At 36.5% G+C, this 27217-nt stretch overlaps 2 protein-coding genes across 3 annotated transcripts in view; one reads left to right on the forward strand and one right to left on the reverse strand.

Annotated features, from left to right (window-relative positions):
• The window catches only part of LOC140137806 (enoyl-CoA delta isomerase 1, mitochondrial-like), a 52751-nt gene that overhangs the window by 20013 nt on the left and 5521 nt on the right, over positions 1 to 27217 (reverse strand). Inside the window, exons 2-5 of one of the 2 annotated variants that reach the window (XM_072159591.1) lie at positions 10184 to 10234; positions 3757 to 3900; positions 2922 to 3049; positions 1951 to 2097 (exon numbers count right to left, since the gene is read on the reverse strand). In XM_072159591.1, coding sequence (XP_072015692.1) covers positions 1951 to 2097; positions 2922 to 3049; positions 3757 to 3883 — 402 coding nt within the window. In that variant the 5' untranslated portion in view covers positions 3884 to 3900; positions 10184 to 10234. The remainder of the gene's footprint in view (positions 1 to 1950; positions 2098 to 2921; positions 3050 to 3756; positions 3901 to 10183; positions 10235 to 27217) is intronic. The other variant, XM_072159590.1, reaches the window with a different exon arrangement.
• On the forward strand, positions 19452 to 24286 carry LOC140137805 (uncharacterized). The gene has a single exon (XM_072159589.1). It carries the CDS (start codon positions 19599 to 19601, stop codon positions 23544 to 23546), a length of 3948 nt encoding a protein of 1315 aa, XP_072015690.1. The 5' UTR covers positions 19452 to 19598; the 3' UTR covers positions 23547 to 24286.

The raw sequence follows: 27217 nt of genomic DNA on the forward strand, positions 1-27217 counted from the left end.
TAATGAACGAGAATGAAAAGAACAGATTAACTTTATCATGTTTGTCTCCCTATGCATGAGTGCGTATATTTATGGCCTTTACAATATTTCCTTATGTTCTTGTTAGGTATGGGGTATTATTAAAATAAAAAATAGTTATATTAAATGAAATCCTGGCATAAATAAATCGTCTTCATTCAATTGTGCTCTCTCTAAAGCAAGTAGAAATAGCTTGTACACTTTCAACATGGGAACACGCTTTTGACGTATCTATAATTAGTAAAAAGATGTAGCTCAGCTGCCAGCCAACAAAAAAGAAAATGTCTATAGTAGGCCCTTAGCTGGCCCTGTACGTGAAACAAGATTTTCTCTCTGAATTGGCCGTATTTTACGCGTAAGAAAATCAATCGCATTATCGTGTTCACTCAAAAATTTAGAAAATAAATGGGTACTTCTGGGTTGGGTATCTATAGATTGTATAGAATTTAAGTATGATATATTTTCGATGGTAAATATATTTCACTTTCAAAGTTTGTAGTTTTCAGAATTGCAATTTCTGAATATTATATAAAAAGCACTAATAAGACTATAAATGTAAGAGTATGGGATCATTTTGAATGTTAATAAATGCGAAACGCCGGCGGTAGACACCTGCAAGATCAGGGATTGCCGCGATTCTTGCAGTAGCTTTTATGAATAGAACACAATAGTGGATACAATAGCGGATACAATAGCGGAACAATAGAGCTCTCTTACGGGCAAATAAACCTCGTCGCGTTTTGCTAAATTTCACTTCTTCTTTTTCATGAACTAACTGTTATTTTTTTTAACTTGTGGCAAAACTTCGACCGAAGTTTTTAATCACTTGAACAGCTGCAGAGAAGAGCTTGCAGGATAGTCCTGGGCAGGAATTTCATATCTTATTCTGAAGCACTGAGTGATTGTGATCTGGACTCTCTCTGTGACAGGAGGGTGGATCATTGTCTGAGGTTTGCCGAAGGGCTCTCCAATAATTCCAGAACAAATGATTTACTACCCCCTGTCAGGGGCAGAGTCCATGGTCGCAACCTACGCAATGCTGACAAATTGTCCCAGCTTTTTGCCAGAACTTCGTGCTTCCAGGGTAGCCCATCCCATTTTTTATTAGTTTATTGAATAATTAACAGGTTTTTCATATTACCTGCCCAGGACTGTCCTGCTAACTTAATTCATTCAGCCCCTATCATTGTTTTTATATTCCATTGTGTTGACTTTTATGAAATTTTACCCCTTTTATAATTTTAATTTGCATGACGTTTTATATGTGTCAAGTGCAATATTGTATTTTTGATTGTTGTATATAATATCTATTTTTGATGTGTTTTAAAATTATAAGTTTCCATGTAATTCAGCCTTAGGGCTGCGATATGAAATAAAATAAACATTACTACTACTACTACTAAAATAAACAATACAGAGGAAGATGTTAATTAAAATACAATAATTTATTGACCTCTAGTAACTAAATCAGATTGCATAACTACTTAGATTAGGTACTTTACAAGAGCGTCTACAACTGACATAGAAAGTGAAGAAGAAATTCATTTTTTTCCAACTGGGGCATGTGTTTTCAGGCATGCAAATTGGTATTGAAAAAAAAACACTGAAAATCATGATTTTTTTACCATTTTCTGTGAAATTGATTACAAAATAGGCTGAAAAACACTGAAAGCCATAACAAAAAATGCTAAAATCAGCTCAAATGCTGAAAAATTTACTGAACTACTTTGGGCTTCTCCATTTGAAATCCATACACCCCCTATGGAATTGACATGACCTTGATCTTCTACACAGGGAGTGTGCATTTCAAACAGGGTTACCTGAATGGTTGACTCCATTTGAAGTCTACACTCCCTGTATGTGTGGGAGGTTAAAGTCATGTCTTCCACAGGGGGTATATGGATTTCAACTGGAAAACCCCATTAGACTCACATTTATTGCTGCTATTGTTACGAGTGATGATCCATAGAGTTTCAGCCAGACTTCTTGAAGACACTTCCAAAAATGATTGGTTTGATCTGGTGATTTCTGGTACATCTCAAAGATATCTAAACCAGCTGAGAATATGCCAGGATTAGCCTGTGAGGGATAGGCACACAAATTTACTTTGTATTCAATCTCTTTTGATGATTATAATTCAATAGTATGCATAAGTATATTGCTTTTTTTTCACTCCACATTTTCATGATAACTTACTACCTTCCTCTGCTAATTTTCCAGACCATAATTTTTTGTGACCAAACAATTTTTTATATTTCTTTGCTTGTTTTCAATTCAATTTTATTAGTTTTTTATGTGGACTTAAACACACACCCCTACGTTAAACCATCCCTTAAACGGGGACACTATGCAAATGGGGGATGTTACTTCCTGGCTTTCACCGGTTAATTGGAAATGTTACACAAATTATACTATAATTAATAATTTTATGAAGTGATTTAACATATGAACTGGGGACATATTTGATAAATGTTTCATTTACGTTATGTGCAGGCCATTCCACATATTCATAAAACAGGGATCCTGAAAGGTCTCTGATTGGGATGAAGGATATCACACTTACGTCCCAGTTTGGAGGTGATTATAATGTACATTATTAATTTGGGGCAACCTTAGAAGAGTATGAAAAGTCCTAAAAATGCTAGCAACAAAATATCCACTACTCTTGAGTTTGCACAGATCCGCCATCTTGCTCCCAAAATGAGGTTCTCCCTGCAAATGTGCATTTTTGTTTCTCATGCTTTTCTAGCAACGTGCCAGAAGGCTTTTGCAAAGTGTACGCAGTAATCAAAGCATGCGTTTGACAGGCGTACTCACACACAGGACACACTTTGCGGGTAAAACCTTGTTTTAAGATGACCGTGCGATCGGCAAATTGTAACCAATGCAACTCATCAACTTACAGATGTTAGTATAACTCCCCTACAACTGCTGTCACTTTCTAGCTTGTCCAATGCATTTGCCATCTCCATCAGTACAGGAGTACTTAGGCTATTCACTGGCTTGTTATCCATCTTTATTACTGATACACCTAAAATAAGCGAGAAATAGAAATTTTTAGAAACACTTTCAGATGTATTAAAGGAAGTCTCCGGCAATAACAACATTATTCCTTATATGTTAGAAAAAATAATTATCCAGCACGAATCACGTGGTTTTATTTAAAACGAACTCATAGTGACCATAAAAACGAATAAAAACACCCGTCTCTCAACACGCGATATTCAAAATTCCCGGGCGCCGAGTGCAATGACGTCCCAGTAATACAATGAAGGCTGACGACAATTGAACACAAATAACCATTACGTCATTGCACTTAGACAATTTCGGCGCGGGAATTTTGAATAAAATTTAAATAAAACAATGTGATTCATGCTTGATAATTATTTTTCTAACATATAAGGCATAATGTTATGATTGCCGGAGTCCCCCTTTAATATGTCAGTTAGAACATTGCAATTTTTATAGTACTAAGTACTTTATAATTAATTGTTTTTAAGTACAATTTTTTGACAAATGAAGCATCTTCTGCATCAGGGCTTGAATTTAACACTTGCTTATTGGATATTGAGAATTATTTTAAGCGTCCAGTGGCATAGCCAAGGGAGGGTTTTACATACATGTAGCTTTTATAAAATACAAAAGAATTTGAAGAACTGCCACTCAAGTCATATTTAACAGCAGCATTTATACACAGATGCTGAAATGTCACTGGATTCCGGGAGAAGTCTCTCTTACCTTTATGAGTGTCATCTTTTTCTACTCTTATAAAGTTGGGCCCATTTGTCATTAACCTGTGTTGACATGATACAGAGCTGATTGGAATAACACATCTGCTGCTAGTTTTGTGCAGGTGGGGCACCATTCGCGGTAGAAACCGACCTATAAAAGCACAAAATAAAAATCAGGTTACTTCTTTTCTTTCTAACTGCCTTCTCCCTTCCTCTCTCTATCTCTATCTCGCTCTCTCTCTCTCTTTCCAAGTTTCATTTCTTTCTTTCTTGTGTAGTTAATGACAGTTAAAGGTGGGTAACCTGATTGACAATCTCATCCCCCACTTTACCTCATCAAAATGCTTATTTTGGTATCAGACGAAAACTCATATTTTTCTCATAAACATATTGAAATTTGGCGTTCCAAATCAGTATATTTCTGAAGAAATCATCAAAAAACTGTTGAATTAGTCTCAAATATGGTATACCATATTTGAGACTAATTAGGCAGTTTTTTGATGATATCTTTGGAAATACACTGAGTTGGAACTCAATATATTACATGAACATGATGATTATCATTAATAAAAACACTGTAGACTACCAATATCACGCTCAAGCCTTGAAATAAGCAGACTGGAACCAGGAGCAATTTGTTTTTGAATATTGCTCCTGGTTCACTGGGATTTTACAACAACCAGGAGAAAATTTCTGAAGAAACAGGAGCAATTTACAAATAGTAATCCTTTTTCTGCATCAAGTGTAAAACTGTAACCAGGAGCAATTTGTTCTAGAAAATTGCTCCTGGTTCATGTGAATTGTACAAGGACCAGGTGGTGGTGGCTTTACGAGAGCAAATTTGCTCCCCGCGCCCGCTTATTTCAAGGCCGCTTGATTACGCTGTATAAATGTCGGTAATTTCATTAGGAATTAGTCACATTTACAAAAAACATTTACATGTTCTTTTTGCATGAGTGCTTGAAAGTGATGACATTTAATGTTATACATAAGTTTTAAAGAATTTTCCAAATATATCAGGTCACCTTCCTTTAAACAAATCTTAAAAACACTGTGAAATACTTTTCACTTGTTTCTTCAACTATGTTACTCGAGAACTCCAGCTTCGAATTTGCACACAATAGTTACACATTTCGAGGTTAGTCCTTTGCTATCATTTTTTGCAACTTATGTTAAATAATCAGTTGATGTTTAAATTTGGACGAATTAGGACAATATTTATTTTGATGAGTCAACTGTATCTTTTAGAGCACAGGTTGCCAATTTTGAATAGTCTAAAGTTGAGTTGAAGTGCAGTTTTAACAACATTTTTGATGCCATCACCAATCGTGATTGGCTGTTTACTTCTGAACTTCCAATGCTAGTGTCATGCTACATCGATTTCGATAGGAAATGACTCTATCCTCAAATGTGAAGCTATCGGTGAGCAAATTCAAAGCTAGACTTCTCAAGTAAAAACTATGAAGATGATTTCCTAATAAAAAACACTTGATACCTGGTCCTCAAATCCAGATTCAAAGGTGTAACATATGATCGTTCTGAAAATTCAAAATGACCCCTATTGGGCCAAATTTCAAAAACATTTTGAGCAATTTTATCCCTATTTTGTTTGGAGCCAATCAATAATTTCATGCCAACTACTATTGAAAAGAAATCCCAGAAAAATCCTCGGGAAAAAGCCCAAACCTGAAGAAATTGTGAAAAAGGAACCAAGATAATTACATTTTTATTTTTACGGCACATATGTGTTCCAGGGGTAGCGCTAGAACTAAACACTCCAGTGTCCGCAGGCAGCCCCAAAATGCAGCATAAATAATATGTCTGCAAATAGCGCTAGATTGAAAAAACTGGGGGTCTGCAGGAACTTGCATACAATTTTAAAACAGGGGGTCCAAACTCTATTTTGATGGGTCCGGGACCCCAAAAAGCAACCTAGCGCTACCCCTGATGTGTTCCTAGATTATTGGAAATAAACCCTATTTTTTATTTTGAATATTTTCTTGTTGACATATATATCCCTATTTTTACGATATCGTGAACATTAAATGTTCGTGATCTGTTCTAAAAATACCCCTTTTTTAATGAAATTTAGAACGATCATGTATTCACAAACCAGGCCTCAAAGTTTAATATTTTGGGGCACCCATTTTCAAGACCACTGGGCAAAGACAAAGAGGGGAACCAATTAATGTTAATTCAATGCATTGAAATCGAATTGAATTGAAATGAATTTTGGGTGATTTTCATTTCAATGCATTGAAATTGAACTGGAATTGAACTGAGTGGGCTTGTACATGAATTGAATTGGATTGGAATTGAAATCATCGTGAGCAATGAAGAATTGAATTGGATTGGAATTGAAATCATGTTGAGTGATGAAGAGTGAAGTGGAATTGAAATGAAATTCAGCTTTGATTTCAATTCAGCATTTCAATTCACAAGCAAATGTCTGTGATTCCAGATCATTCCACCCACTGTAAAAAGTGCCCTTCCCCCATTCTGAATTCTGATACACTTCCAGGTCTATTCACACAAGAGACACACATTCAAAATTTAGCATCAATAGATGGCACCATAATTATAATGACCATCCCTGTCTGGCACAACATGCATTTTCAGGGAATTTTTGTTTATATTAGCAAGGCGTCGGGGAATGAGCTGAGACTGCATGTGGGTGACAACTAAGTTTTCTGGAAAGCTTTCACTTAAAATGATAGCATAAAATACACATATATTGAAGAAAATTAAAAGTATGATATCATTTCTCATACACAGGTATAGTTAAACCTTTTGAGACTTTTTTTGGAGTTCTTCTTAATCTTTCTTTAGAAGGATATCTACTGTCTCTCTTGTCATGTGGAAAAAAATTATAGGTTCTATGTTCATAAAGACACTAATATCGTCTATAAAATGATACAAATTGATTCTTAGCATTTACAATGTTTTAAATTGCTTGATATGATCGATAATTTGAGTGTGAGACTTCCCCCTTTTACCAAAGATCTCAAACTTTTGGCACTAGTCGAAAGCCCCTATTTTTCTCAAGCTCCTAATTTTTATATGCTCAAAAGTCATTGTACATTTGAACAAATTGTGAGAAAACCATTTAAGAAAATGAATATCTTTGACAGCTTTTTTTCACACTTTTTCAAAAGTACAAGGATTTTGGGTGTAAAATCTTAGGTGGAACAAGAGACAAGTATAGGGGCTATCTAAATAGTATCAAAACCTTGAATTTTGACATCTTTGAGGTCAGTGTGGGGACAGGGTCCCATTATCAACCGTACCACACACCTTAAGTTTAGAAAATAATGTGCATGGTGGACAAGAAGTTAAGACAAATATTACGAAGTCAGTCATAAGAACTAGAAGTTCCAAAGTTTCATAAAATAGGACCCAGAGGTCAAGGATCACTTGCATTGTTTGAATGTAAATAGTGAGTTAACATATTAAACAATAAAGTATCTTCTGTTGAAATGCTTTTGTGACAAGTACACGTAGTGTACTTGATTTTGACTTTGTGTTGCTGACTCAAGTGTTATAAAACTTATAGGTATAGTAAAATTTAAAACATGCACTGCAAAAACAGTGTCTAGATATTAAACACCATTCTTGATACCATTTTGCCCTCGATTTGTAAACATGTCTAAATGCTAAACATGTTTAGTAATTTGATGCCTTGTGTTTAGATATTAAACACTTGATGTTTTGAAGTTTGACATTTGTGTTTAGATTTTATATGTGTTTACAAATCGAGGACAAAAAAGTGTTCAATCTCTAGACACAGTTTTTGCAGTGTGCCTTTGGTCAATTAACACAAACTACAAGTGTATTGGAATTGGAATTGAATTGGAATTGAAATGAATGCTCAGAATTGAATTGAAATTGATTAGCTGTTCATTTCACTGCATTGGATTGGAATTGAATTGAAATGATTTTGAAATTGAACAACTGAATAATTGGAATCGAAATGAATTAATTCCAAAACAAGGTGAATTGAATTGGAATTGAATAGCAAGACTCCAGGTGTAGAAAGAATTGAATTTGAATAGAATTGAAATCAATTTTCTGGAGTGAAATAACAATAGAACCAATGCCAACAAGTGATGAAGAATGCCTTGAAGTTGACAAAGATCTGGACACAAAGCCCAAAACTGAAAAGGGAAGGCAATGGCCTTGGCGACCTCCCTAAAATTTGAACCCTGACACACTTATTCAATGTTGATTTGGATATGCATGTATCAGAAAGAAAGAACAGTTTACCAACCCAAAGTGCTACAATTAAACAAGACAACAAATAAACATAAATCCTCACCGGCACACAACCCAACTTGAAAAGAAAAAGCCAGGGAATGTGCCGGCATGGGAACCGAACCCACAACCTTCCGATCTCTAGACGGACGCTTTATCCATTAGGCTATTACAAGCTCTCACTGGTGGTTAAAACTGTGTCTTATATAAGCAGTCGAGGTATACAATACACACAAGTATTACGCAAGTACACAAGTGAAAGAGACACAGAGCTACGCTACATATTCGCACATCTGTGATTACTGAACTGTATCTGATGTTACTTTGTGAAATTTGCGATTCTCAGCAACGGGGTTCCATGGAATTGCCAATATATGTCAGTTATTCTGAAGGATCAGTAATAATTAATATACGTTTTATTTTGTGAGTAGTGCAAGTTGAAGTTAAGTGAGTTTGTGGTTTCGTAAGTTATGTACAAGATTGTTTTCAGGAAGCTAAAATTGACAGGCCGTGATGCTATCAATCTGTTGTATTTCGTTCACGGTGGATTGGCTGGGCACGTCATATGACATAATTATGTTTTGATGAATCCAAGTGTGTGAAAATATTGGATTCAAAACATAATAATGATAAAATTGGATGCTTTACGCCCAATATTATTGGTCTCGCTATGAGGTTTAAAATATCGGACTTGACAACGTCTCATCCAATATTTTAAATCTCATAGTTCGACCAATAAATATGGGCTCAATTGCCCGGGGGGCCACTGGTCATTGACAAGGGGGTATCATGCGTGGCCACAAAGTCTCAAATAGCACCCTAAACAAGTATTTACCAGGTCTGAAAATGCACCCCTAAACTAGTATGACAAGTGCAATTTTATACCCTAAATAAGTATTGACATTATTTTTGCCCCCATTAATAAAAGCAAGTAAATCAGTCATATTTTAAACCCTTTATGATAACTGGAAAAACACAAATTTATAAGTTCATAACTTTTAACCTGTATTCCATGCTACATTTGTCTCAAAGGACCCAAAACACTGTGATTTATTGTACAAGGTATACCCTTTTTCTTAAATTTCCTTGTTTTAGATACCCTATTCACGATACGTAAGTACAGTGCCTGATCATGAAAAAAGACCCTTTTTACTTGAATCTTTGGCCACGCATGATACCCCCTGCTCAATGACCAGTGGCCCCCCTGGGCTCAATTGATCCAATTTTATATCATACATATATCATATTAAATATCATATGACGTGCCGAGACTGGGTGTAAATGTAAGCAGTTGAGGTATACAATACACATAAACAAGTATTACGCAAGTACACAAGTGAAGGAGATCATTACTGATGCTTTTAAAATCGTTATAATATAAGTTAGGTCAAGAACAAATCCTGCTCAAGAACAAATAAACACAATGGGGAATGATTGCTTTTTACAAGAGAAAACTGAATACAATTAATAAGGAAGAAAGAACAGTTTACTAAGTGTAAGTGTTATACCGTACTGACGCGAGTATAGTCCCACCTGCGAGTAAAGTCCCACCCCAAATTTTCGAAAAATTTCAGAAATTAAAAAAACAACAAAAAAAACACAAAAGTTATTTATTTTTTTCGGCTTTGGAGTGTCCCAGGACCTAGACATAAATGCTAGGATCATTCATGGTTGACCTAAAAATTTTTTAAAAAATTTCAAGATATTTTGTATTTTTAATATGAAAATTGATACTTGGTATTCATGTCATAATCTATTAATGATTACAAAATGCATTCAAATTCAATGCATTTTGAAATCATTAATAGACTATGACATGAATACAAATTATCAATTTTCATATTAAAAATACAAAATATCTTGAATTTTTTTTATATATTTTTTTTTTAGGTCAACCATGAATGATCCTATCATTTAGGTCTAGGTCTAGGACACTACATTAACAAAACCGAAAAATAAAAAACTTAAAATTTTTTTTTTTTTTTTTTTTTTTTTTTTAGAAATTGAGTATAGTCCCACCCCCAATTTTGACAAATGTTCACCCAAAAACGGGGTGGGACTATACTCGCGTCAGTACGGTAATTAAACAAGACAACAAATAAACACAAATCCTGACCAGCACACAACCAATTTGGAAAAAAAAAAGCAAGGGAATGTGCCGGCATGGGAATCAAACCCACGACCTTCCGATCTCTAGACGGACGCTCTATCCATTAAATGTATCCTTGGTTCATCTGTTGATTGAAATTGAAGATTGCAGACACCTGTTAAGACTCAGACCCATAAACAATAGTGGTTATGATTTTTTAAATTATTAGCTTTTTAGAAAAATACTGTTGGGATCCTGGGTATGGGGATTTTTGGTAATCAAATCTAGGGCACTATCTTTGGCAACCCAATCTCATGATGTAAGATTTCCCTTAGGCCATTTGCACTTAGTACCTTTTTACCCCAGTAGTTTGTGCACACCACCCTTATCCTTGGCCGGTATAAAACCTGTGGGCCTAAAGCCACATGGTCAGTTGTAATCTAGTTGTATTGTTCTTAAGTTCTACTCAGTTGATGATGAATAATAAGCCTCTTGTTAAATGTATATCTATTAGTCTGACTGCCTTTCTTGCGTACGGAACCCAGCAAATTGTGTATACTGAAACCCAACAATTGGTGGCTAGCGTCGGGATTACGGACTTACACACAGTCATCGAAATGTCTAAAGCTACTAAGAAGAAATCTAGTGATAGTAATAACAGTTTGGTAGCAGAAGAGATAGCAGATCTACGGGCACAATTGGAGAAAGCCATGGCTGAGAAACAGCAAGCCATTACCCAGGCTAACAATGTCAAACAGCAAATGAAAGACCTGCTTGAAGAAGTGGCACAATTGAAGAAAGCCAACGCTAACAAAGAATGTGTCATCGACTTGGCTAATGAGGAGAAGAATCAAGCAATCGAAGAGAAAAATCAAGCCATCGCTGAGAAAAATCAGGCATTAGAAGACAGCTGCCAAGCACAGGAAGCAAGACAGCAAGCACATAAAGAAAAAGAACACATGTTGGATCTCATGAGAGGGGAGATAGGATCACTCCATGAAATAATGGACAGAGATCGTGAAGCTAGTACAACTGAAATGAAACATAAAGATCATGTAATCAAAGTATACTTTGATGTAATTGAGGAATTGCAAACGTCATTAGAACACAGCAGGGCTGCACGTGTAACTACATCAACGCCCATTCCGCATTATAAGTTTGCACCCAAAACTGCAAACCACAAGGGTGTACCTCTTCCTCGCCAAGATCTGGACCAAGCAACAATATCGTTTTTGCATCATTGGAAGCAGATTAATGAAACCTAGCAGTTTGGATTTAATAATGGACAGATTTCTTGGATATTTATTTGGACCGCCCTTTGATGAATGAATAATGGATATGTATTTGGACCTTGTGAGGTCTCTGTGTTAATGTCACATAATGTTGTGTAAACTGGTTGGTTCGTCTAAGAATTGTTGCAAGTATATAGATCAGCTGTAGTGAACATTGAAATCAGTAAGCGATATGAAAATTGAGTATAGGCCTGGATTGTGATGTGATGTGTATTAATACGTGTGCTAGATGGGGGACTAATATTTGATGGTCAGCATGGTCAGTGGACCAACTGCGTTTAAATGAGTTTTAAGACTGTGTGTCTTTTTGATGGTCAGTTGACCAACTGCGTTTAAATGAGTAAGACTGTGTGTCTTTTTGATGGTCGGTGGACCAACTGTATCTTTTGGAGAATTTTGTCCCAGCACTGACGGAATATAGCAGGCCTACAGAGGACAGTTGTTTATGGATTTTTGTTACAAAATTAAGCGTGATATTTTGCGATATTTTGATGCAGCAGTAGAGGAATATTTGATAACCAACCAGAAAGCTCCTGAAATAAATGAGTGTATGCACAATCTGAATCGTTACAACGTGAACATGACGAAGACACAAGAACTCTTAGTTTTGGACATGGAAGCACCAGTAAGATCCAACGATAATTTCTTCGGATATTTTGTGGACCCTGTGTTTGATTTCCACCAGTGGGTGAGGAAGCAAAGGTCATTGAAGTTTTATGAAATGTTATAGAAAATTATAGTTTTGATGCTAGGTGTGTATTTATGGTCGACTGTGTGACGACCAGTGTATAGCAGCCATGTGGGCTTTGCTTTGTTGTGTATTTTCCTAGAAAGACCAAGTATAGGGTCTTTGTGTTTGAAATGATATAGTGAGTGATAATTGATATCTGGATATTTGTTGATGTAACAATGACTTTGCATATTTTGTATGACAGTGGTCATACCAGGGTGAAAATAAATGTGAGGAAATAAGTTAATTTTGTTGGATGAGTTCAAGCCCGACAACAAGAAATATAAGTGGAGGAGCCAAGTTCATGTTGATTTCACATCAGATTGGTGAACATTGAGGAATATTAGGAGCTACTGAAACAACATTGTGTTGACTATTAACATTGTGTGATTTATCGTGGATTTAATCAGATTCTTCAGATAGCTGTGATGGAAGTGAGATTTGTGAGACAATTTCAAGAAGATAATGGTTATGTGTATTTTGTCGATTCTGGATTTTTGGAGACCTGGTGGGAATTTATTAGTGAGCAGGACTGAATTATACTAAAAGCCAAAAGAAGCAGACTGTTTTGACAAGGAACTTCATAGATTTCATAGAGGAGTTTCTACTCATCACATATTGTGTTTGATACATGCAGAACATAGTAAACAATTTGTTATCTGAGGATCATAGTGTGCAGGAATGTCAGCCACTTTATTTTCAATTTGAGAAATTACGCTAATTAGCACTGATAACAAATGTTGTGGGAATGTGCCAGTATTTTTCATCTGTATAGATTGAAGCCTTCAATTGAGAGATATGTTGCTGTATACCAGGAGACCTGCACAGTGGGAATTAGATAAGACACCTGCACCAGATTTGCCAGAATTCGCAATCATCTTCACAGTGGGTGCTTCTGACTGATATTACATAATGTGCTCATAATTGGAAAGTTAGAGTGTTGGACAAGACAACATGAGAACATGAATCATGATTTGAGGACTATGTGACATTAACCTTGGATATTTTACCTTGGATGTTATGCAAGGAATGGACTTGGAGAAAGTATACTGTGAACCTATGGATTATTATGTTGACTCTTCAGTTTAGTGATCTTTTGGATTGTGACATTGAGCATTTATAATTGTTTATATCGGAAGAAAGAAGAAAACAGTGATTCTTGGACGTTAGGAGATTATTTTTCTAAAGTGACTCTTTGGATTTATAACAGACTTTTGATTACTTCAGTGACTTTTATAATAGTAAAATGCATTGATAATTGCAAAGGAACATTTGGATTATTACATAGCTGATGAACATTATGCCTTATGAACACTAAATGGATATATGAAACTGTTTTAATAATATGGGCGACTTCAAAAAAAATGACTCCAAAGTGGGACATTTTGTCCGAAAATTCAAATTTGCTATTCAAGTGATTTTTGTGTTTTACTTTGAAGTTAGTATATTAAAGTTTGTGAAACAGTTGAGGGGACAGTCTGAAAGCATCTATTTATTTTTTTATGGTACATGTACTACAGAATATACCCACTTTGTAAGAAAAGTCACATAAAACTTTATTTGTTTTTAGGTATCTAAAATAATGGTTATCAACACTACTGTAACATTCAGAGGTAATCTGTGACATGGTTAAAGACAAACAAGCCCTTTAAAGTATATCTTTACCATCAAAAACTGAAAAAATATCATTTTTCATATTAAAAACACTGATTTTTACTCACTTGAGGGGCAGAAGTTTTCATTCTCAAAAAAATTAACTGTAGTTAAACTGTTTACTATACCTACATTATAAACAATACTTGTCAGACACTATTCCAAAAGTTTCAAGTTCATAGCATAATGTATGACAAGGCATTGCAGGATCCAAAATGTATTTATGCCATATTTATACATTGGTGTTACACTCCTGACGTGCCAACTTTGATAGGAAATTGCTATTCTGTGGATCTCAAAATCCTTGTCTTGTTTAGAAATCAAGTATTTAGATTGTCCAACATAATATGAAACATAGAAAAGCTCATTCTACAACAATTATTATGGGTGTCTTTGAAATGTTTTGCCCCTTCTGCAAGAAGTTATCTCAAGTTTTTTGTATTTTAATGACAATTCAAAACAAATATCAGTAACACCATGTAAACTTGCCTTTAAAATGTCAACATAGTCTTGTTTTAACCATTCTGAAAATGTGGAGCTAATGCTTCATTCATTTCTAAGATAATTCAACACCAAGACACATAATGTACTTTGTTCACTTTGTGTTACCCTCCTGACACACCAAGAGTGGTAAATACTAGCAACTCTTGATGATCACAAACATTTGACATTGTTTAAAAAAATAACTGTTAGGGATGTTAAAGTAATGCTGACAATCATAAATATATTAATTATACATAAATTAGTTATAAAAAGTACAAATATGTGGCTAAACATAGTGCCTGTTATGGTACTTAGGCAAGGTGAAGCCCTGTTTTTGAACAGAACACATTAACATTGCCATGATTTTTATTTTTGTAGGTTATTTGTACTTTAGTTTATGTGATTACATGATATATTATTGATAATATTGCCATAAATTTCACTTTACAATTGTGCATTGATGTTGTTTTGTTGTCAGGAGTGTAACTTTAAAATGGTGTTACACTCCTGACAACCAACTTAATGCACAATGAAGCAGACACATGTAACATAGCATGTGTGTTTCCATCATTATTAGTTTATTTGCACTAGATACAACAACAGAAAAATATGATTGCTCAATTTCATCAGCAATAACATTGTCAAAATCTAGGATAAAATTCAATGTTACACTCCTGACATTCAGTAGGGTACACAGTTTGAACTCAAATTTATAATAAGAAAATGTAATTTACAAACATCAATTTAGCATTGAATGAAAGGTAACAGAACACCTATTCAAAATATGGAAACTGGAATTTTCAGCTGTTGATTAATATTCTTTCTTGAGTGATTTTGTTGCTAAATTAGAATTTGACCCCCTTTTTTGAAAATGTTGACTTCATTGGTAGATGACACATTTTTTGGTACTTACAAAAGATAAATTACACAGATATTTGGTAAAATTATAATATAAGGGTACATGTTACTGGAACAAATATCAGGAATCAAATTGAATAGGTCTTACTTTTGCTATAGCTTACAGAAATTTCATGTTGAATTTCAATGTCCACAAAAACGTTACCCTCCTGACCATTTTTGGCATCAAAAATTCTCATATTTTTTTTTCTGAAGCAGCCATAGAAAAAAATTTCTGGTAATGAAAGGTGGGCATCATAACTCATATTTAAGAATAATTACCTGCTCTAAAAATCATTTCAATTTACAAATATAGGGTGGAAACTGAAAGGAGTCATTTTTTTTGAAGTCGCCCATATGTGATTCTTATTCTTCAAGATGCATCATGATTGATTATATGATTTCAGTGAGTTGATTTCCTTTCAAATTTATGATGGTACAGTAAAATTACCATATTTTCAGATGTTGTTTTGATAATCTTGTTTAAATATTTTTGGTATCTTAATCACAAATTACATCCTATGGGATTAAGGCATGGCAATAGTTTTTTTAAATTGAGGTTTCTTTACATTTCTAATTGCTGGTTATTTTTTTTCTTAAAGTTTCATTCCAAAATTGATTAATTATAGGCCTATTTGTTGCCATGTTCTTGGATTTGTGTCATGCTGCATCTTGTGAATGTTATTTCATTGTTCTGTTACATGTGAAGTTCAGACTCAGTATCCAGTCAAAATTGATAATTTTGATCCTGATTTTCGTATTTACCAATTTCTTTGATGATGATGATGTGCAGCACATGTTTTGTGCTTGGTTAAATTACCAATATTGTATTGCTTAAATTCAGACTTTTCATAGTTATGATTGTGCTTAAATTTTAAAGCCAAAATGTGCCCCGGGAAAATGTGATTACTTTGATTTCCTTTCAATTGTTATTTTAACTTCATTGATTCTTTTAGTGACTTGTTATGATGAACCAAATTTGATTTGATAATCTTTATTAGATTTTGGACAGACAATTCACCAAATTTGGCTGAAATGTGTGATTTTATTTTGTTCAATTATTTATTCAATCATTAACCAATTACTGAGTCACATGCCACAGAAAGAATTGTTGTAGAGTAAGATGTTTTTCAAATGTCCTTGGCAGAGTAACCATGTTCAAATTTGCTAATTGGCTTTTGTTAATTACTTGTGTGCACATGTGGAGTCAAGCTAATAGTGATAGCACACTGATTGTCCAGACAGCCTCTGCTGGATATTTTGGATATTTTGGATTATCTTTTGTTTATGTCTGTCTTATAGACAAGATTACTCAGCCAAGTTCATGTTTTGACTGCCCATTATTTTATTAACCTTGTGAAAGTCGTTCAATAGGTCAACCAATTTCATGTTTTAGTGTTTGGATAGTTATACAATTTTAAATTGATTTGTTTTGATCCAAATTTGAGATTGATTTTAATCTGATTTTTGACATAGTTTTGTTCTATTTCTGGTTTGTTTTTTTAAACCTGATTTGTGTTCAAATTATTGACGCTCATTTCTGTCAAAAAAATTTTTCTTCAGGTTCAGTCAATTTACCAAAAATTTATAGAACAATACTTAGCTTTTGTGTGTCAAAGAGCCAAAATTACTTTATGGACCTTTTGTGAACATATTTTCAGCTTTAATACACGAACGACACCTTTACATTTTATTATGTTTTTTTAAATATCTATCAGTTCTTATATTATTCATATTTACTCTTGTTTATTAGTTTAGTACCAGCTTGGAGTTTATTTTTCGCTGAGGTGTTATCATGTTCATGTTCCCTGCATCGCTCTTACATACATTGTATATGCAGAATACTTTGGTATATGTATGTTTCTTTCGCTCAGAATTTGATTTAGCTTGTTTAGTTCCTAAAGCATCTTTGATCCTTATTATGATTTCTTAGTTCCGGCACGCTTACCAACGATTTTTTTGATATAAGTTACCATATGGCATAATTATATGCTTGGATTTATTTCAGTTTTGACGCATACTAGGAAATTCACTTGCTGATCTTTATTTAATAATGAACATGATGATGCTTTCGGATACTTATTCTCCATTGCTTGTTATATTTTATTTCATTTTACAATACATGGCTTTTGATTATAAAGAAGAAACAAATTCTCAAAATTAGTGCAACAATTTCAGGTCTGTGTTTACGTCTTGTGAGACCTGCCCGGAGGTCAGGATTAATTTAGGGGGAGGGTAGTGTTGAGATCCTGGGTATGGGGATTTTTGGTAATCAAATCTAGGGCACTATCTTTGGCAACCCAATCTCATGATGTAAGATTTCCCTTAGGCCATTTGCACTTAGTACCTTTTTACCCCAGTAGTTTGTGCACACCACCCTTATCCTTGGCCGGTATAAAACCTGTGGGCCTAAAGCCACATGGTCAGTTGTAATCTAGTTGTATTGTTCTTAAGTTCTACTCAGTTGATGATGAATAATAAGCCTCTTGTTAAATGTATATCTATTAGTCTGACTGCCTTTCTTGCGTACGGAACCCAGCAAATTGTGTATACTGAAACCCAACAATACTTTATACTCAGTGTCTTGTTACATGGTATAGTAAATAAACCCATTGGAAGTTTGCAATGCATTGTGGGACAGTTTTTGCAGTTTGGGGACACTTTGTCCTTTGACCTATCGGGAAAATTCAGAAAAATTGGGGTTTTGTGCGTACAAAATATAAAAAAACGTGTTACTGGAATAAAAACAAACCCAAAAATTCGGTTATTATATTAATTATTTTATTATTTGTAATGATAATATTATTACAATAATAAATTAATTATTAATAATTACAGCAATTTTCCCGATATAATATGTCAGAGGTCAAAGTGTCCCAAAACTGCTCTCAAAAACAGGAAGTTGCAATGGCGATCGGGCTTATTGCTGTATGTAGGGGTTTTACCAAAACTTCGCCCTGACGAACGAACTCTTGGCCTATTTGAGACAGATCGATCCCAGGTTACATTCTGCAAAGTAGGGATCGATCTGTCTCAAATAGGCCAAGAGTTCGCTCAAGGGCTAAGTTTTGGTAAAACCCTACATTAAGTAGAACAAATGATAAATGTTCTAAGTTGAACAAAGGTTTATGACATGCTATAAGGTTCATAAGTTGAACCATTGTCATAAAATAGAACAGGTATTGCCGTAGAGTCGCAAATTGGCGAGATTTATGGCAAATAAACAAGGTTCTATTTATAGAGCAGTGCAGTGTCGAGTGACAACACACAGTGCAGTATGCCTGTGTGTGTATACTGTATTGCAAGCTTTTCTGTGATATCAATCAGGGCTGTACAGCAGTAGGTACATGTACATGTGTATAGCAAATAAGCTTATAGAAATACAGTACGTCTGTAATTAAACAAGCTAAAAGTTATTTCTGGGCTATTCACATGACAGTGCATGTACACCAGTATGAGTATAGCATACACGCTAAAAATAAAACAGGCACGTGACCGTGTTTCTCATGTCTGTTCGGCAAACATATTTAAATGAAAATTGAGGCTCTACAGTGTTTTGTGTGCGTAAACTCTGTATAGCAAATAATTATTCGAGCAAGCTTATTTAAGCAAAAATTGAGATTCGGTGTGCATCTCGCATACCGCATCTGCGTAGCACGCCGCAAATTTGCGCGTAACAAAGCATACATACTTGCAGACATACTCCTATTGATTTTAGGATTTTAAGGCAAATATACACGCACAACATACGCTTTCTTGATTTCGAGCATAAATCAAGGCTTTTCGGCTAAAAATATTTGCGTGCTTTGACGAAAATAGGCCTACATCGGTAGGATTCGGTACAAACTGTGTACAATAAATCGCAATCGTATAAGGATCGTGTGTAATTAAATGCGCATTATAAGCTACACGCCATCGCATGTGTGTCAAAGCAAAGCTACAATTGAGGAGCTTATTTAAGCAAAATTAAGTCTTGGTCCCTTTCGCATATTATATTGCATCATGCATAGCACGCCGCAAATTTGCGCGTAACAATAAGACCTTTCTTGATTTTAGGGCGGTAACGAATCAAGGCATACATACACGCATACAAAATATATACTTGATTTTAGGGTGCATGCAATAGTATACCCCTTTCTTGATTTAAGGGCGATATTCGAATCAAGGCATACTTACATGCAATACTTACCCCTTTCTTGATTTAAGGGCGAACTCGAATCAAGGTCAATATACATGCATGACATACTCTTTCTTGATTTCAGAATAAATCAAGGCTTTTCGCAAAAAATACTAGCGTGCTTTTTAGCGAAAATAAATTTATGTCGAAATTGTGTGTAAACAAACATTGCATATTAAGCCAAGCGTATCGCAAGTGTCTCAAAGCTACGACTGAGGGTTCCCTTCATCCAACAAATAGATTGATATAAAGTTGAGGCACAAAGGAGAGTAATAAAATGAGCCATAAAAGTACAAGTTCTTCTGCTCACAGGAGTAGTAAAAGGTCATCCAGAACTTCACTATCGAAAAACACAGAGTATGCCCTCCTTGAGGCAGCCACCCGAAAAGCTGAGCTGCAATGCCGCGCAGAGGCACTCAAATTAAAACAGTCTCTGGAAAAAGAAGAGTTTGAGTTGCAGGCTAAAGCAAGATACCTAAAGCAAGCTCTGGAAAAAGAAGAGTTTGAGTTACAGACTAGAGCAAAAGACTTGCAACAAAAGAGGGAGCTGCTAGCCATGGAGACAGAAATAAATGTCGAGGAAGCAAAAATAGCTACATTAGAGAAATATGATGAGGAAACAAAGAGCAGAAGTAGCAGGACATTATCGGAAGATATTCCACCAATTCTAATTAGTGACAAAATTTCAGTGAGTCGTTGGTTAGAAGATACCAAAGAAATTCAAGGCGCCACAGGCCCAAATCCATGGGAAAGTCCAAGTGACAATACAACAAAGTTGGATATTGCAAAAGAGCAAATTAACGTGATCTCTGAGGTGCACTGCGATGTACAGCAACCAAAGAAACAGTTGTCTACCAGTAGTCCAGTGCAAATTGACACCCCATCACAAATTGACGCCGGTCAATTGCCGTCAACAGCAGTGCCGGTGAATATGGGAAAGTTGTCAACTAGTAGCCCAGTGCAAGTCGGCACCCCACCACGAAATGACACCAGTCAATTGTTGTCTACACCAGCGCCGGTGGATATGAGAATATTGTCAACTAGTAGTCAAGTACAAACCAGCATCACACCACAAAATGATGTCAGTCAATTACCGTCTACAGCAGCGCCGGTGGATATGAGAAAGTTGTCAATTAGTAATCCATTGCTAATCAATATCCCCCCACAATATGACACAGGTCTATTGTCAGCCATAGCAGCACCGGTGGATACAGACAGAGATCAGTCAAAAGAGATTAAAACTCCAGCTGGACAATTCAAGACACGTCATGACAATGACATGCAACAACAGCCAACAAATTCATCCGTATTCATGAATGCAAGCATGGGTCAACCTACGAGTATGACAGTGCCTACCATGGCAACACAGAATGTAAACAATGAGAGTTTACAACAAAGGGATCCAGCCAATAGTGATCTTGGCGAGTTAACGCAATTGCTCATCACACAACAAGTTAGAGCACAACTGCCAGCACAGAAGATCCAAGTATTTAGCGGTGATCCATTAAAGTTCACCACATTCATGAAAGCCTTTGAATACGGAGTAGAAGACAAAATTTTAGATAGTAGAGACAGAATTAATTACTTATGGCAATACACCTCAGGTGAACCCAAGAGCTTAGTGAACAGCTGCTTGTATTACACAGACGCCAATGAAGGATATATCAAGGCAAAGCAGCTACTGACCAAACGGTTTGGAGACAGTCACAAGATTGCACAAGCTGTTTTGAAGAAAGCAAAGGAATGGCCAGATGTCAAGGAACAGGCTAGTTGCCTTAATGAATTTTCGTTATTCCTGCTAGAATGCCACAATATGATGCAAGCTAACAGTCCCTTGAAAGAACTGGACAACACAAGTAGTCTGCAGCTGTTGGTTGGTAAACTGCCATATAGGCTTAAGAACTTGTGGAGAGCCAAGGTGTATGATATTCAGGAAGAAAAACTGAGAACCGTTGGCTTCAAAGACTTGGTTGACTTTGTGAGTCGCCACGCACAGATCGTCATAAATCCAGCCTTTGGTACAATTAGCAGCGACACCAAGAGTAATAGCAGAAGTCAACAATATGACAACAAACCAAAGCCAAGAACTTCAAGTTTCAGTCACGGTACCCAACATGAAGAGAAATCGCCTCAAAAACAGTGTCTTTACTGTGATACTTCAACACATACACTGGAAGTATGCAGGGTGGTCCAGAAGAAACCATACGATGAAAGGGTGGCTACTCTGCGGAAACTGGGCGTGTGTTTTGGCTGTGTCAAGAAAGGATCTCACTTCGTCAGAGACTGTACAAAAAGAGTTAAATGCATCACCTGCAAAGGCAGACATCCAACTGTTTTGCACCGTGAAAGAGGCGAAAGAGCCCCCCAGAAGTCAGAAGTAGAAGCATCAACCACATGTGGTTTAACTGGGGCAGGATGCATGGCATCGGTATTATCGGTGGTGCCGGTAACCGTAATGTCAAAGGACACCGGCAAAAAAGTCAAGACATATGCTCTGCTGGACAGCAAGAGCACCGCTGTATTCTGCTCTAAGAATCTTAAGAGTAAATTGGCTATGAAAGGAACAAAGACTAGGATCAAGATCCAAACCATCAATGGAGACAAAGATGTCGACACATACAAGTTAGCAGGTTTGGAGGTTACAGATGCAGATGGTAAAGTCAACATTGAGTTACCCAACGTTTATACCCAGGACTCTATACCAGTCAAGGTGGAAGATATGGTCTCCAAAAAAGATCTGACCCCATGGCCATATTTGCAAGATATAACAGTACCTGAGTTGCTGAAAGGGCAGAGAGTCGACCTGCTCATTGGGAATAATGTCCCAAGAGCATTGGAACCACTGGAAGTCATCCAGAGTCAACACAACGGTCCATACGCATGTAGATCAGCATTAGGCTGGGAGATACATGGGCTTACAAAGTCAAGAGCTACATCAACAACAACAAGTATGGCTTCTGTACATAGAATCTCTGTTGAGGACTTGCATAATGAGTTGGCCGACCCGTACAACCATGATATTAATGAGCGGACGATAGAAGACGGACCGCAAAAGTCAATAGGTGACAACATGGTGGTAAAGTCGATTCATTCAAAGGACGGTGACTGTCAGATGAAGCTGCCACTTAGTAACCAGGAAGTGACAGTCCCAAGCAACAAGCCAATGGCAGAAAGCAGGATCTCACACCTGAAGAGAAAATCCCAAAGAGAGCCACAGCTCAGGGAAGAGTACAATAGAGTCAAACTAATTAGAGAAGGTTCTTCACCCTCACAATGGCAACATGTTGACACGGCACGGAACCCGGCTGATGAATGCTCATGGGCTCAAACAGTAAAAAATTGCCTCAGCAACAGTAGATGGCCTAGAGATCCAGAATTTCTATGGAAGAAGAAGACTGAGCAGCCAAGTCAACCATGTAACAGTGATGAGAACCAACTGGATAACGATCCAAAATATGAGGCATCCGTTAACGCCATTCAAGTAGAGGAACACAAAGATCCTATTGTCAAACTACTGCGACATTATTCCAAGTGGAATTCCTTGAAGAGAGCGGTCGCATACCTACTGAGACTGAGAAGAATGTTGCTGCAAAAGGCTAAAAAGAAAAACAATGCAGCTGCCAAATGTGACAAAGAAGAAACCCAATCTAGACAATCCTTAGAACCCACTCCAGAGTCCCACCTGTCAGCGAAGAATCTCCAGGAAGCAGAGGAAGCAATTGTTCGCTACATCCAGCAAGGAGCATTTGCTAAGGAGATCAGCGCTCTGAAAGCTACACCAGATCAGAAGATCATGTGTAAGAAGAGACAGAAAGTAGGTTCCTTAGACAACCTGGATCCTATGATACATGATGGGATACTACGAGTTGGCGGAAGACACCGCAACGCTCCTATACCAGATCACGTGAAGCACCCAATGATTCAAACTGGAGCTGTCACACAGAGTCCCCAGGAGTGGATGTATCCCCAAAGAAATTTACAACCAGGAGATGTGGTGTTAATAATAGACAACCAGGCACCACGTAAATCAAGGACCCTAAAAGGCTGCATTCAAGAAACATACCCAGACAAGAATAAACTTGTCCGCAGCACCAAGATCAAGACACAAACCACAGAACTTGTGAGACCAGTCAAAAAACTTTGTGTATTGCTTCAAGAGCAAGATAGCCCATTGCAAGGGCCCAAGGACATGAACTCAAAGACACGCCGAGCCCCCCGCGCCTAATCTGGGACACCAACTGGAAGTTTACTTTTAGTTGATGGGGGTACTGGTAACCTCAAGTCAGACGAAAAACAACACTGACTTTAAGGGCCTTGAGCCCATCCAGCCATCCAGTCATCATTGTGATAAGATACCAGTGTGAACCTACCAGTGTGGAGTGAGTGTGTACCTACCAGGGTGAACCTACCAGTGTGGGGTGAGTGTGTACCTACCAGTGTGAACTATGAGAACCATGAAGACATGCAGATGTTGGAGCCGTGGAAGTTTCGACTGCTGATCAACATGGTGCAGGTTTGCAGACAGCAGTCTATCATGATTACTGTTGTGTTGTGGCGAGCAAAGTGAACTTGAAACTTTTATTTATAACCACTGAGGAAGTTTCCAGCACCTAGGATTTGCACTGTGAAAATGCTGACAAATGTGGTATAATGATAATTTGCCAGGTAAAGTGAAATCCTGATATGCAGCCGCCCTTGTTGGGTTTCCTTAGGATGTCAAAAGGGATCGTTTTGTTCTGAGTTAGGCCTTTTTGTCATATTTCATTTGCCCATGGCATAGCATATCATATTTCATTTTACTTTGCAATAAATCACTTAAAATTTGAGGTTGTGGACAATTTCAGCAGCTTCGTGTGAACTACTGGTACATGATAACATGTACATAGCCACTGATCAACTTGGACATTTGCTTGAATGGCTGGTTACAAACATTGGAAATGAGAGACAGTAAATGCATCATCTTAGAACCAGTTTTTGTGAAATTTGGTTTTATAGCTCATTGGATTGAGCCTGCTACTTGCAAAAATTGCCACACATCACATGTCAGCACGCGTAGTAAAATTCACACAGTGCTCCAGTCACCAGATTGAACTGTTTACATGTATTGAACATTTGGATGGACATTAGAAATCTGAAAATAAGTTGTAAAGGCAATTTCAGCCTACTGACATTTATGATTGAGAAATTGGTTGAGTTTAAATTAGTCCAAATTTGGACAATTCTATCAGAGTTCAACTAAACTAATCCTTTTTGGTTTAAATTGAGCTTCACAGTGTGATATGGTAAACATTTGGGTTTCATTTCAGGCAAAATTAATTGTCAAATCTTCTGTGCATTTGCACTGTTTTTGTTTGTGAAATGTTTCATTCATTTGCTGTGGAAAGTTTACTGAATCACACCATGAAGTACTAAGTATCTTTATCAGAGCAATCAGGATTTTAGAAATCTAGCTTCATATTCTGGTTTACTCCGGTCTTTGAACTAGATCATTTATTCATCATTTATTGGATTAGCATGATTACAATTAACAGATCATGTTGGTAATGCTTGTTATTGCCTCATTAGATTAGAAGTGCTTCTTTAGGTTTTATAACATTTCCCATGTGCACTTGAGGCTTGAGTAAAGTTAATTTTACATGTATATTTACATGTGGCTTCTCCATGTGACTTGGTATATTTGATGGGCTCTTATTTGCCCTGCCAATTGTTTCATTCCAATTGCTCGGTGCATTTTGCACTGTTCTTGTTTTGGTCATTGTTTTTGAGTATTTACTAGATCACATGGTGAAGTGCTTTGTTTACAAATAAGTAAAGTCAATAATTTGCACAAAATATTGTGCTTTCGAGGTTTGGCTATATTTAGCCTAAGGTATTTTTCAATTGTTCAGTTTTAAATTTAAACCTGCTCAAAGGACCAAGTTATATTGAGTTGGATGATATCATCATCATCATATGAACTGTGAAAGGACACTATATAGTATAACTGCTTACAATGCAGCTTTCAAAGTAGCAATGCTACTCACTGGTCTTTAAAGAACCAGAACAGTCTATGAAAGAAGGACAACTTGACACCTAGCAGAGTTAATCTTCATGATAAGTTTCTTTATTGTGCATTCACCTGCATACAGATGTTTGCTATTTACATGAAGTGTTGTCAAATATGTTTGAGTTATATTTTGCGATCCGCCAGATCACATTTTAGTTTTGGTCACTTCGTTTTACATTGTTTGAGATTTTGGAGTGAATTTACAAGGTGTCCGTTTCTAAATTGGGCACTCAATTGTTGTCAGTCAATTTAGGAGTAATTGAAAGCGCAGCGTTCAATTAGGGGCGGAATGTTGGTGCCAATTTAGGCTTTTAAGCATTTGTGTGGTGCGCCCTTAAATTCAGTAAGCGATCTAAATTTAGCTCATCTCTGGACTTGCGCAGAAGTCGTGTAAACAAATCAGACAGACAAAATGGCGGAAAGTTACCCGTGGTAATTACAATTTGTTCTACCACTGAATACACAAAATCACTAAAATCAGACTAAATAGCTATCTAACAGTATTGTGAATTATCAGCAGTATTAAAGAGATATTAAAGAATTGGTTTGTAAGTGAAAACTGTGTTTGGTGCGTATGTTCAACGAATCCCAGGTTACATTCTGCAAAGTAGGGATCGATCTGTCTCAAATAGGCCAAGAGTTCGTTCGTCAGGGCGAAGTTTTGGTAAAACCCCTACACTGTACACCTTGATGTTGCGTACTAACCGCACAATTTTTGCTTTAGGCCTACTTTTAGGGGAATCAAAGTTTCCTTTTCTGTAGGCTTGCAGTTTGACCCTTTTTGAAATGCAAAGAAAAAATAATGAGTCGAGTAAAAAGTATAGAAGTATCATTCATGCAAGCAGGACTCAAAATAAAGTAAAGTGGAAATAAAATAGTCTTGCATCAAGTTGTGTACGGTGTAAGCCCAAGCACAAGACCGCCGGTCTAGGCTAGTCTTTAACCGCGCTAGTATCATTGCGATAATAAGACGGTAACCTTGTTAGTACGGTAAACCGTGGAGGACAACAGCTTATGCACATCTACCTCCAACTATCTATACGTCTACGTCTACGTTGATACTTGGTAGGATCCATTTGGACGTGCGGCCAAGGAATAACAATTAAGTTGTTGGTAGAAAGGGACGCGATTGCAAGCGATAAGCCTGCAAGGCCACTATTAAAGACCAGGTTGAATTTGTGTTCAAGAAATCCGGCTACAGGAACTTAAGACTCGGGCTTCGAGAGTGGGCTAGGCTTAGTAGCCTCAAGGCCACCTTAAGCCTAAGCATGTAAGACTCCTATGATCTATCGAGAACTTTTCGCCAGAGGCCACAGACCAAAAACAAGTAAAAAGCTGAAAAACAGCATAAGGCCAAAAAAAAAAAATTGTTTGTTTGTCTCCACAGCTTGAAAGAGGATTTTCGGGCGGGCTGATTTTTTTTTCTTAGGATTTGACGTATTCTGGACCTTGCTAGAGCTAAATGCTACAATCATTCATAGTGACTTAAAAAACCAACATTTTGTTTCTTTAATATGCAGTTAAAGTTATAATTTGTGTTCATGTCATTGTCTTTTAATGATTTGGTGGGCTTTTTTTTTATTTTCAACCATGAAAGATCTTAGCATTTAGCTCTAGCTAGGTCCAGAGATACTCCAAATCTGGAAAAAAATTGAATTTTACTTTATTTTTATAAAAAAAAAAATTGAAAAAAAAATATTGGTCAGGCCTTCATCTGAGGAGCGGGCGGTGGAGGACAAACAAACAACTTTTTTTTTGGGCCAAATAAAAAAACCAAATATGGGCTGAAAATAAAAAGAAAACACATAAATTTTGGCAACAAAAAACATGGAAATCAGCTGAAAAGAGGA

Source organism: Amphiura filiformis, chromosome 17 (assembly GCF_039555335.1).
Source record: "Amphiura filiformis chromosome 17, Afil_fr2py, whole genome shotgun sequence".
Lineage (NCBI taxonomy): Eukaryota > Metazoa > Echinodermata > Ophiuroidea > Amphilepidida > Amphiuridae > Amphiura > Amphiura filiformis.

Bases quoted from the DNA above. Each gene is read 5' to 3' on its own strand.
- LOC140137805 (XM_072159589.1), top strand. From the start codon at position 19,599: ATGAGCCATAAAAGTACAAGTTCTTCTGCTCACAGGAGTAGTAAAAGG.